The following is a 12,656-nucleotide window of genomic DNA, read 5'->3' as shown; positions in this document are numbered from 1 at the left end:
ATTTTTATTTAGTTTTCAATATTTCTTTTCATAAACAAGCTGATACTTTTAAGCACATAACGTAAATAAAAGACAACAAATTTATTTTTACTGGATAGTATCGATATTATCGATGACTCAAACTATGACTATCGAAAACATCGAGTGGAGGATCTGTCGATGTTTTTACAGCCTAGATGGCCCCTTTGTTATTTTTACCTCTTGCAAATAATAACGCATTTCAGTTAGTTTTCGTTTAAGCCTAAAGTTTATTTTACACGTATTTACTACAAAATATATGTATTATATAGCTTACTTAATATGCATACATAAAAGCCATGTCAAGCCTTGACTAACTTTTCAAATTTTGCATTAAACTATTTTAGCAACATTAAAGCGGAAATATGTTTTTTTTTTGTATACATAATGTAAAATAAGATCAACAACATAAGAGGTTAACCCGAATCGAAAAGCGTACAAGCTAGTCGTAACAATCGCAGTGTAAATTTAAATTCACAAAGTATAAGATCCAAGCTGCAGAGCCTGCATTACAGTAGTAAAACATAATCAATGCACTGTGCAAGCAATAAATATTTAATAATATTTAAACAATGGCTCCATCGCATGGTTAATAAACTAGACCAATTTTGTTTGATTATCCTGAATTATCCTAAATTTAGACTTAGTTTTTCAGCTTTGGCGACGCTTTGCCTGGTATAAGCTAAAATTAGAAACAATTCAACTAGTAAGTCCAGAGTTGGCTATGGGGTTTTGAGATGGTTTTCTTTTTTTTTTTGGGTCAGTGGATGGGAACGGGAACGGTTGTTTGGAGTATAGATTTAAGTAACGACGGCCGAACGCTTGTCACGATTCTTTCCACGTGTGATGGAGCGTGCCTTGAATGCAGCAGCATTTACAAGGTGCTAAGGGAAGAAAATAAAAAACAGGATTACAACTTAGAATCAAAGGTCGTGTTTTAATCAACTTACCCGCTCCAATTTGGACTGCTTGACCTTGGCGTTGCCATTGATGCCGGTGTTTGTGGGTCGCGCTCCCAGCTGGAAAATGTCGCGAATGAACTCGTTCTCCTGCAGCTGCGAGGTCATCCCAGGACCCATGACCGTGCACATGGCCGAGTACTGATGGTGTATGGACCAGGAGTCCAGTGTCAGCGATTCATGACCAAAGCGAATGCTAATCTCCGGGGAAATGTCCTCCTGCAAAAAAATTAATACATTAAATCATGGTAGGCAATGTGTAAATATTCCGATATAATTTTCTAAATGTAGGAAACGCCTCACTTTTAGTTTTAGTTTCACGCAAAGCAGACTAAATTCTATGTACAACAGAAATTTCCAGTTTAAAACATAGTTCTATAAAAAAAAACATTTAAAAAAAAACGTTTTTGGCATATCTCTTTTTGCAATATTTTATAAAACTCGCTATCAAGATGATGCTATCAACCTATCAGCATGACTATGTGCCGCCCAATGCCAAACGGTATGAGTTTCTCACGCGACCCAAGGGCCTCGAAGGCCACACAGGACCGCAGATCATAGAGTGCCAGTGCGTGGACGAGTCCAAGATCCAGATGCCGCCCAATGCGTCCAAGGATTGCGGCGGTGTTGAGTGGACGGGCATAGCGCCAATGGGAAAGCTGGTGGATCCCCGGATCATACCCACCCAGTTGACCCAGGATCAGGTGGACAAGATGGCCTTTTCGGCGGAGACGGATTGCTTCAAGCTGCAGCCCAACCGCTTCCTCAAGATCCTGCGCACCGTTTACCCCGATTTGTATGAGCGACTGAAGGTGATGCCCAAGGAAGAGTTGAGTCGCAGGCTGGAGACCAACCGCATGTTCACCACCTATCAGATCGACTACTGTGCCATGAACGAGTATCCGGAGGGTATATATGAAAGCCTAAAGACGGAGGACGAGTCGAAGAATGCCAACAAACTGATGAGCGAACGGGGACCCTGCAATGAATTCCGCTCAAATGTGATGAACGAACTGGAACGCGAAGCTTCTTCGGGCTACGAGGTGTCGATTGATGAGTGCCAGAAGACGTATAAGCCATTCAAGACTAGCTTCTCAGACTCCTCGCAGACCATCGAATCCGGCAGCAGTTCACATTGGAATTCGGCACCAACCACCTACCGCAAAGTGCCGACCTTCAGCGAATACATGGACTCGATAAGTCGCAATGGTTGCGTTATTATGCGCAACAAACTGCATGATCACTCCAAGTGCCTGGCGAAATACTGCAAGCATGAGCTTAAGTTCACTTGCAATGATATGAAGTGAACCCGTAAATATATGTGCATCTTGATTCCAATAAATATGTGTTACACAAAACAAATAAACCGTGTTCTTAATGGGTGGTATTAGGACACTCACCTCTAGGTAACGCAGCACATCCCGGAAGGTGGCGCGCTGGGCTTTGCGATCGCGCTTGGCACGATATTTATGCGAATCTGTGGCCAACTGCTTTACGGCCTCGGATAGTTCAGCAATGTCATCTTCCAGGAAATCCTCGTCATGGGAACGGCCTGACTCCAAAATCAAAGCAATGGTCTCGCCAGCGGCCATGCGGACATCCAAATGTGTGGATTGCAAGAGGCCCAAAAACTTCTTAATAGATCTGCAAGATTTCGATATCAACAATTAGGTGGTAATATAAACATATCAAATAAGTTGCACTTTCATTCCATCTAACATATTAGAAGCTACATTAAATATACCCTTTACAACAACTTACGGAAACATGTTTTGGCCAGTGGTCATCAAAGAAACGAAATCTCCAGAGGGTATAAGTGTGAGTAGCAATCCCCAGGCGTTCAAGGCCTCCGCATGAAGAGTGCCAGCCTCGGCGGTGACCGAAACCGGTGTCTTGTCATCGCCACGCAGATAGCTTCCGGCGAAGATGGCCTCGAAGCACTGCATCAGCTGGACCAACTCTCCCACATCCTCGCAGCCCAGGAAGCTCAATAATCCCAAAGCTGTACAGCACTTGGCCCGAGCATCAAAGCCCACGGATTTGTCCTGAACGGTATTCAAAAGGAACTGATTCATCGCCTTGGAGATGCCCTCGTCGCCGCCCATTTGGAGCACCAGGAGGGGGGCAAGTCGAGCGCCCCACACCTGCTCCTGACCTTTGCCGCGACGGATGCTCTTCTCCACAAAGTCCATGAGGGTCATCTTGCGGTCCTCGACGAAGTCCGGCATGTAGCGGTGCATGAGAAGCTCACAAATCGCCTGAAGGGCCTGCACACGGGTCTGGGCCGACTTCTCGGTGGCCTGTTCCAGGGCCTTTTCGAACTTCTCCTCGAACCGCTCGTTGGCCAACTCGTCGGTGGCATCCGAGGAGGCGACCTCGGAGACATGAGAGTAGACACTCACATTGTCAAAGGACTCGTCCTCGGAATTGGAGTCATTGGTGCGGCCTATAAAAAATAATAAAATTGATTAGTAAGATGTCAAAAGATGAGCATTATATGTATTAAACTACGTTTACAATTTTTTACTATCTATTTTATAGGATATTTTTTTGTCGAACAACTTAAAAATGAAAGTGAATATTAAGATGTCAACAGATTATCATTATATGTATGTATTAAACTACGTTTAAAATTTTTTTACTATCTATTTTATAGGATTTTTTTAGTCGAACAACTTAAAAATGAAAGTGAATTTTAAGATGTCAACAGATTATCATTATATGTATTAAACTACGTTTAAAATCTTTTTACTATCTATATTTTTTTTGATTATTTTTAGTCTAACAACTTGAAACTTGATTTTGCTATAAAGAAAATCTATTGAACAACTATTAAAAAATCCAATAACATGATGATATTCCAAAAAAAGTTATTTAACCCACAACCTTAAATGTTTGTAAAGAAAATAAACATAGTTTTGGAACCCACTACGGTTACCAGTACAATCTGGTATGCAAGCAATTTCTGCTTACTGGCAGATTTTTGAAATTGAAATACCTCATTTGTTTATGGAATGGTTCGATTTAACTCGGGTCATTTATTTGCCAACGACGCAAATAACTTTGTACACAAAAAAAAACAGTGAATACTAATTTGGGGTTCTTTAAAACTCGTGCCCGTTCTATTTTCGGAACCTTAATGAATTTGTTTGTTAAATGGGTTACAAAATTCTGGGACATTTCCACCCAGTGCTTGTCAAACCTTCCGCAAATGAGGCAACCGAATGGAATGCCTAACTTTTTCGTCTACGGGCAGCTTTTAATTTGGCTGTGTACCCATTCCGATGAGAAAATATACATATATGTACGGGCAAATTAGAAATTCAATTACATGCTTTGCCACACAGCAATGACCTTCACAACAAACAGTTTGGGAGCCAATGTTGTGCAACAAGTTTTCTTTCTTGCCTTCTCTCTTTGTTTGCGGGCTAACTGCGCCGAAGAAAACCCGTCGACGACCACAACTTTCATTATGGCGATTTCCCAGCGCCTGTTTTCTATTTGGGGCAAGGTAGTTTCCGCCTCGTGTTTTCTTGCCTTTCACAAAAAAGCTCAAACGAACTAGAAAAGCATGCGGTAACAAAGTAAAAAACAAAGAAAAAAACAGCTGGTTTTGTTTGAAAGTTGTTTGGATTAGATTCGGGTGAGTAAACCATCTGGGTTTTGAAAGAAGGTGGAATGCATAACACTCAGTTGCATAATTTTACAAGACAGCGATAAGGTACTGAGAGAAGAGAAATGTTTCTTACAGAACGACTACTTCCGCCTCTTTATTATTTAATTAAATATTTTTCAGAACAATGATTGTCTCAATAATCTATCTAAAGGCACTATCTTATATCATTTTAGTTTGACTTTATGAGGAAACTCCTTATCTCTATAAACATTTCTTTATGCTGAAGAGTAATTAAATGAGTAAACAATATAGTAATAGAAGAATTCCTTCAGAGAAATGTATACCATTTTTGGAAGAAAACAATCAAATATAAACCCTGTCTTGATAAGAAACCTCACTCCCTACGAAAACATACCCACTTATATACCGTACAACGAGGTATTCCCGTTTGCTTGTTGTTATTGGCGTGATTCTGATAAGCTGGCATTGAACGTTCACATATATATGTGTTTGGACTCGAATATTTGAATGTATATGCAAATCTTACAGCTATGCTCAAGATGGTAGCAGCAGGGAAATTAAAATTTCTTAAAGGCAAAGTATAATTTTTAAATTTTAAAATGATGATGAATTTAAACTTTAATTTTAATAAGATAAAAATGGTTTAAATATAAAATTTAAAGAAAATTTAAATGTTTGAAATTTGTTTTTCAATTTAATAAACGAATGAAAAAGCTATTAGGGAACTGTATACGATAAATCAAAAAATATATATATTTTAAGAACTCCTGAGTAACTTTTCTAAATCTTTAAATATATATTATCTTGTGACTACTGCTGTCCATATATGTACAATGTACATATATTAAGTGTTCCGCTGATTACTGTTGTTGCGTTGCCAGCTGAGCGCGTGAAGCTTTTTCGTGCCAGCACAGCAACAAAACGAAAATAATCATTTCGAGGGTATTGCCAAACAGGTTGTAGGTAGCCGAAATAAAAGCTTCCATCGTTTGGAAGCCAACGAAATACACAAAACGGTGCACAGTGTATTTATTAGTCAGTGCATGAGTAATGCAAAGGTCAAACCGAAAGCAGCTGTAAAAATTTCCCCTGCACTCGCCTACACGAAAAAAATATGATGTGAAAAAACACCAATTTCTACGATCAATCCTATTTAGTTTTAATTTAATAAAGCTTTTAATGCTTTCACAAATTTCGTATAAAGAAAAATATAGAAAAATTCCTTAGGTCTTTTATCTTCTATTAGACCTCCTGATTTTCTTCCTGTGCACACCCACACACACACCCACGCACATTCTTTGTGACTCACCTTTGCCTGCTGCTGATTTCTTGTTGCGTCGCGGCATGTTGCTGTTGTTTTTGCGTTTTTCACGTATTTTGTTTGAACTCGACGACGACGTTTTGGTTTCTATTGTTTGGCCTGCTGCTCCGAAAACACAAAGAACGAAACACCAAAAAAAAACCGAACAGATGTTTTGTAGGCGAGTGTCCTTTTTTTATTTGTTGGCTTTGGTCCTCCAAAGATGGCAGTCTCCACGAAAATGTCTACACTCCCGTCGCTTTGGCGGCAACTGAAACGCACGTGTTTTTTACGCTCCGATTTATTGATTTTGAATTTCTCTTTAGGTTAGAAAATTGGCTTCTTGAGTTTTAATTGGATATTATTTCTTATACTTTCGGTTATTTAATGCGAAACGTTACCGATCAAGACGCACCTATGCAACGTTGGTGTTTCCAATTTTTGGCAATTCTACACGACTGTCTTTGCCGTTTGCAATTGTTCAACTCCGATCGCGATTGTTGCGGGCGTATCTTATATATAGTCTGCTGATTCTGATTCTGCTGCTGCGGCTGCTTTTGCTTGGCGATGATAATACAAAAATGTCGTACTCTGGTCGTCGTTGCAGCAAATTTCATGTTTATTGGCAATGAAGTCACTTTTCTCCGCTCTGGCAGACACTCCACTCCGCCCACAGTTCGCAGCGCGGCTCTTGTGAAATCGAATCCGCTTTTCTTTTCGATTTCTGGTGCTAAAGCGTTTTTAACCCCCACCGATATTGGTAGCACGGTAGCGCAGCTTTCGGAAAGCTCTGCGTTTGGTTAAAAATAATGCAAATAATTAAGCACTAATTCGATTGCTGATTTTTACGAAATGAAAAAGTGAGTGACCATATGCCGCAACGGCGGAGAATACCAAAGATGACGGTGAATTCATTGGGGGTGGAACACTTTCGATAAGCCATGGTCAGCTATCGATATATCGAGTTCTAATTTATTATTTTCTATTAATAGCAGCATTTCAATTTATGCATGTTAGGCCAGGAAAATATGCTATCTTATCATTATTCTTTATTAGATTTATCTTTTCATCAGTTAAAACTTGTCTTAGAAATTGTACTGGTTAAATGTACTTAATTTTTAGTTTTTAGGCATTTCAAATGGGAGCTATTAACTATTAAAGCAAATCACTCTGCTAAATAATAATTTTACATCTACAGTAATTTAAAGCTAATATTTATGGTTCATATTTATAGAAGCTATTAACGATGAAAGAAAATCACTTAGCTAAATAATAATTTTACATCTACAGTAATTTAATGTTAATATTTATGATTCATATTTATAGGAGCTATAAACTATGAAAGCAAATCACTTTGCTAAATAATAATTTTACATCTAAAGTTAAAACTTATAATTCATATTTATAGGATAAACAATTATCATTTTTTGTCGCATAAAATGTAGATGAAATAGAGTATATTTGAGGTATTTTCTGGCACTTAGGAACTGTGTTTAAGTAAAACTCTCGTGAAATTTAGAAGATTAACATTTTATATCAAGACATTTTTATTTTGTTGATTCACCTATAAACATTTTAAATACAGGTTGCTGTTCCCGCCCTCCAGTCCACCCCTAGTGGCCCATCCCTGGCTTGACCCCCTATCGATACTTTTATTGCAGCCCTGCGCAACCGCACACACCCGCACACTCACACGTACGCTCTCAGCGATTTCCAGTTTTCGAGTTTTTGTTTAGTTTTAAACGATTCTGCGATTGCAGCTCGAATTGAACGCCGAGCGCAGCGCATCTCCCCGCAATAAATATAATATAACAGCGAGGTCGATAAGAACGGGGGACAGCGAAAAGCTTCAGCCTATGCGAAGCTCAGAAGACTGGACTTCAGAACTCGAACTTTGAGCAGCAGAGGCGCATCCACATCCACGAACGTCGCCCCAAAATTCATGAATGCCCAGCAGCGGATTTGAATTCGGCTCCTCAATCAATAGCGAAAGACAACAGCAAAACGGAGACCCCAAAAATACAAAAAAATCGGTTTGCAACACCGCGCGGATTGCACACACACAATAATAATTAGGTAATTTGTAAGCGACGTTCACCTGGGCAAGGTGAACTTGGCACCCGTCTGTATATGGTAGTCCCAGTATATATCTTATCGATCGAGCACTCTGGCTAATCTCCCGATAATCTTGCAGGAATGGCGGCCATTGAGGAGCGATTCCAGGCCGCGGTCAACGTAATCAAAGGCCTGCCCAAAAATGGACCCTATCAACCCAGCACCAGCATGATGCTCAAGTTCTATGGCCTGTTTAAACAGGCCACCGAAGGAGGCTGCGACCAGAAGAAGCCCGGCTTTTGGGATATTGTGGGCAAGGCCAAGTGGGATGCCTGGAATGATAACCGGCACTTGAGCAAGGAGCAGGCCATGCAGCGATATGTAGAGAGCCTCCAGGAGATCATCGAAACCATGTCCTTTACCGAGAATGTGCAAAACTTTGTGGGCAGCCTCGATGGCCTGGGGAACATCAGCCTGGACGAACTGGAGCTGGTCTCACCCGGCATGCGGGAGTTGGCCGAATCGCATCCCAACTCGCCGTTCCATTCGCGCACCAACAGTCCACAGCACGGTTCTAGTTGCAATAGCGAGGCGGAAATGGAGGTGGCTGCCACACCGCTCGTCGCCTCAACCGAAACGATAAAGGAAAACGGCCACAGTTCGGCGCCACTGACCAACGGCTATGGGCCCAAAACCTCCAACTACGCACAACACGACGCGCACAACTTTACGAGCAACAGCAGTGTGGCCATTGTGGATCCCTCCGACGATGAGTACGACGATCCCTACGATCTCAGCCACGAGCTGACCCAGGCGATTGCCCAGAACACGGATTTGTTGCGCCAAATTCAGGCGGCCATCTCGCGGATGAACAGCGATGTGGGTGCAGTGCAGCAGCGGGTACGCAGCCTGGAGCAGTCGCTCAACGAACTTCGCAGCGGCCAAAAAGGCACAGCGAAAGGAACGGTGGCCGCACAGCAACGAACACTGCCCGCCTGGTGGCCCTTCAGGAACATCTCCCCGCTCTGGTTCGCCGTCCTCATTTTGTGGCCATTCTTGGTCAGACGCTTTGCGAGGATGCTGCAGAACGCTCCGCAGCGCAGGCACTGACGCAAAGGAGCTATAATCGCTGAGAGAGGAACATGTGGTAGTTAAATTGTAAGTAAACAAATCAATTATAATTATAAACTCACCATTTAGGAATATGCTCACTACAACATCTGAGATACGGCATTAATTATAGTAAATTCAATGACTTATGTATTCCGCCTACTACCTTAAAATGAAATTGACTGATTTTGACAATCTAGGATCACTATAAAGTACATTGTTTTTTATCATTCCCTCTTTATATCAGTATCAGATAATTGTTTCTTGTTTATACTCGAGAGGAATTCCCGCAAAGATTCAAGACCACTGGGAACCTGTTTGGCAGCGAAAGCTTTTACACCATATAATGTCAATATTTGCATTTCATTATCATATTCAAGGAAGCGGTCACTAAGCAAACTCACATTGTTGAATATCGTTGAGTATTTGAACAAGGGAAAGTGCTTTCGGATCTTCTGTTTAAACTTCTTATCAGTAATTAAGATTTATAATTATCAGTTATTAGCTGCCTACTGGATAGTTATAAAGATGAGTTTAAAAGAACCACAAATTAATCCAATTTTAATCTTTTCATTTCAGTTACCTTTGGTTACGGGCACGAGCTTGGTCTTAAGCTTTCCTCTATCCTGGAAAGCGCTTCAGTTACTGTACAGAGTTGGCCTTATTTATACTTTTCTAGCCCCCGGGTTATCCAGTTGCAATATCTTTACTCCCTTTTTTATACGTCTCTATATGTATATTTATTTTGTACACACAAATCGCGACCTTTTTTGTCACATTCCCCCATCTGATTTAGTTTGTAAGTCGAATGTTTTTGGCACTTTTTTTCCAGCAGGAGGCGAGTTTTAGCATTCTAAAAGCGCCGACCTGCTGAAATACGGTTGTAAGCGTATACTTTATTGTGCATTATTTGTTGATAATTATAATTTTTGTAATAAAGTCGTATATGAAAATAGACTTGTGCCTCTTTAGGGCTGTGGGGTGATCCGTAGATAACTCTTTCCGGAGGGAACTTCAATTGTTTCGATGCCCTGGGGAAAGAGCTTGGGAACATCTTCGGCTTTCACGGTGGGCAAAACCATGCACTTGTCGCCCTTTTGCCAATCGGCAGGCGTGGCCACGCTCTTTGTTTGGGTCAAATGGAGCGAGTCGATCACCCGAAGGATTTCACTAAAAATGGGATAGAAAAAAAGGAATGGGTTTTAAGCTTCAATCTCAATACCAACTTAACAGATCCCTACATTCAGTTTTTAGTAAATACATTAGTTTGGTATCGTTCCTAGTTTTCGTTCTCCCTTGTTATAAATTACAACAGTTTTTTATCGTTCCTATTCTGCATTTATCATTATAAGCACGTTTTATAGTTTAAAGTACTTAAAGATCATTAAAATATTTTCTCTGTTAACGTTTAAATGCACGATTTGTTAATAGGGATGATTACAAAATCAAAGATAGTAATGTGAAATTGAATATAATGGTAAACTATAATTTTTCCTTAAATTATCCTAGTACTTACTCGAAATTGCGACCAGTGGTGGCAGGATATAGGATGGATAGCCGTAGCTTCTTCTTATCATCCACCACAAAAACAGCGCGACAGGTGAGGGGAATACCCTCGGCATTAATCTCGTCCTTGTCCAGCATGTTGAACTTAAGGGCCAGTTCCCGCTTGTCATCCGCAATGATGGGATAATCGAAACTTGCAAGTTCTGTAATTGGAAACGCTATAAGAAAAGTTCCTAACTCAAAACCAAAGTATAACTTACTGCCAAAACTCTTGATGTCCTCGATCCAACCTTTGTGCGATTCCACTGTGTCGCAGGACAAGGCAATTGGCTTGACCCCTCGCTTCAGGAATTCCGGAATTAGAGCCGCTACACGGGATAATTCCGTAGTGCAAACAGGCGTATAATCAGCCGGATGGGAGAACAGAATAGCCCAGCTATCGCCCATCCAGTCGTAAAAGTCTATCTTGCCCACGCTCGTTTCAGCCGAGAAGTTGGGAAACTGATCGCCAATGTTTAAGGCTTTTCCGGACATTTTGGAAGGTTTAAAATATTAAGATGGATAGGATACCGACGAGCTTTAGATAAATGCGAAACAAAAGTGCCGCAAAATTGAAATCAGCTGGTTGCTTTAGAGTGACCGTTTCTGTTTATATCTGGCTGGCCAGGGCTGCAACTATTTAATGAGCTGCACTTTCCTCATGAAATATTTTGAAAGTTTTTTAATAATACTTCTTCTGAGTGTTATTTCCATATTTTAAAACCCTCATTTATTTCGAAAATTTTAAAAGGTTCGCGTTTGCTTCACTGTTTTTTTTAAATTATATTTCTGTGGCCTTTATAAATGAAAATACAATTTTGCTACATATTAAATTATTTATAATGACTATAAATATATATATTAAATTTCAATTTAGTTATCTTTATAATAAGAAAAATAAATTTGTTTAAGTTTAATTTGCTAACTTTTTTATAAGGATGGGAACCAGTGAACCGAACCACTACCAATAGTTTTCATCCCTGGTTATGACATACACAACAGAAACTCAAAATCGCGCATAGTAAACACAAGAGAACTCTAAACAACTCCTAGTTACTTTGAGGAATCAAAAGGACCACACCATGACGGACCTGAGCATCAGTGGTCAGCAGGTGCTGCCGCCTCCACCACCGCCTCCTGCGATGCCGGAACCCTTCAGGATCACCACAAACGCCCCACACCAGATGAACGACACCAGTTTGACGCCCGGAAGAAGGAAGCTCCAGAAGTGGTTGGGTCGCGTCCTCCGGATCGTTATCACCGATGGACGTGTCCTGGTGGGATTCTTCAATTGCACGGATCGGGATGCCAACATCGTGCTGTCCATGTGCGCCGAGTACTTGGTGGAGGGCCAGGAGCCCAGGTTATTGGGCAATGTCATGGTTCCCGGAAAACATATCGTGTCCCTCAACATCGACGAACCGGATCCGCAGTCCAGTCTCCTCGTGCAATAGTTTTCACTCTGTTCCTAGATCTTTTTATGTTAATACAGCTGTAGAAATACATATGTTCAAGAACCCGTATCTTTTGAAATAAGAAGACTTTTTGTAATGGGGAAATAAGGGGTGTTTTTATAAAGTACATATATGTTTCCTAAGTCAGCGTTATGATTATAACCAACGTACTTATGACTGCAAAACAGAATTTTGGTGTATTTTATATAAACGCTGAAGTGTATGGCCTCGATCGATTGATTTGTAATAGGTTTTAGCTATTTATAATCCGATTATTCCCTGTATTACCAAGTTTTAAATTCATCAACACCGCTCGAGGTTGTAATTCCTGTTTATTATGTTGGTAATATATCTTATATATGTTCAAGTTCAAGTTGGGATTGGGGCCTAGAACTTGTCAATAAGCAATTCTTAAACCAAAAATAAATCTCTTTGCATTTAGTATAGGGCTTTGTTTTTTGTTCTTATTAAAAAGTGAGAAAAGTAACAATATTTTGATTGATAAGCTCTATACTCTTTATATACCGTTTATCTCGGTCCCAAAACGGACGACAGTTAGCATACTCTTAATTTGTTCG

At 40.4% G+C, this 12,656-nt stretch overlaps 5 protein-coding genes across 6 annotated transcripts; 3 read left to right on the top strand and 2 right to left on the bottom strand.

Annotated features, from left to right (window-relative positions):
* Positions 1-224: 224 nt before the first annotated feature.
* LOC119545941 (interferon-related developmental regulator 2) lies at positions 225-6,785 on the bottom strand. The gene is made up of 5 exons (XM_037851887.1): positions 5,924-6,785; positions 2,739-3,423; positions 2,378-2,621; positions 969-1,196; positions 225-902 (listed from the first exon to the last, which is right to left on the bottom strand). The coding sequence occupies exons 1-5, from the start codon at positions 5,958-5,960 to the stop codon at positions 819-821; spliced, it is 1,278 nt and encodes a 425-aa protein (XP_037707815.1). The 5' UTR covers positions 5,961-6,785; the 3' UTR covers positions 225-818.
* LOC119545942 lies at positions 1,274-2,321 on the top strand. Its single transcript, XM_037851888.1, has one exon. The coding sequence runs from the start codon at positions 1,430-1,432 to the stop codon at positions 2,282-2,284; it is 855 nt and encodes a 284-aa protein (XP_037707816.1). The 5' UTR covers positions 1,274-1,429; the 3' UTR covers positions 2,285-2,321.
* Positions 6,786-7,606: 821 nt separating the features above from the next.
* LOC119545955 (acyl-CoA-binding domain-containing protein 5) lies at positions 7,607-10,036 on the top strand. Of its 2 annotated transcripts, none has more exons than XM_037851917.1 (3): positions 7,607-8,047; positions 8,109-9,127; positions 9,659-10,036. In XM_037851917.1, the coding sequence occupies exon 2, from the start codon at positions 8,111-8,113 to the stop codon at positions 9,077-9,079; it is 969 nt and encodes a 322-aa protein (XP_037707845.1). In that variant the 5' UTR covers positions 7,607-8,047; positions 8,109-8,110; the 3' UTR covers positions 9,080-9,127; positions 9,659-10,036. The 2 variants fall into 2 exon arrangements, with proteins under 2 accessions (XP_037707845.1, XP_037707844.1); XM_037851916.1 differs by having other exon boundaries at positions 7,608-7,990.
* LOC119545957 (peroxiredoxin-6) lies at positions 10,013-11,136 on the bottom strand. The gene is made up of 3 exons (XM_037851920.1): positions 10,846-11,136; positions 10,596-10,788; positions 10,013-10,249 (listed from the first exon to the last, which is right to left on the bottom strand). Exons 1-3 carry the CDS (start codon positions 11,117-11,119, stop codon positions 10,048-10,050), a joined length of 669 nt encoding a protein of 222 aa, XP_037707848.1. The 5' UTR covers positions 11,120-11,136; the 3' UTR covers positions 10,013-10,047.
* A 472-nt stretch (positions 11,137-11,608) lies between these two features.
* Positions 11,609-12,147, top strand: LOC119545956 (N-alpha-acetyltransferase 38, NatC auxiliary subunit). The gene has a single exon (XM_037851919.1). The coding sequence runs from the start codon at positions 11,707-11,709 to the stop codon at positions 12,076-12,078; it is 372 nt and encodes a 123-aa protein (XP_037707847.1). The 5' UTR covers positions 11,609-11,706; the 3' UTR covers positions 12,079-12,147.
* The last annotated feature ends 509 nt before the right edge of the window (positions 12,148-12,656 follow it).

The sequence above is a fragment of the Drosophila subpulchrella genome, chromosome 2L (assembly GCF_014743375.2).
Source record: "Drosophila subpulchrella strain 33 F10 #4 breed RU33 chromosome 2L, RU_Dsub_v1.1 Primary Assembly, whole genome shotgun sequence".
Classification (NCBI taxonomy): Eukaryota; Metazoa; Arthropoda; class Insecta; order Diptera; family Drosophilidae; genus Drosophila; species Drosophila subpulchrella.
This window is presented reverse-complemented; position numbering and strand designations above follow the sequence as displayed.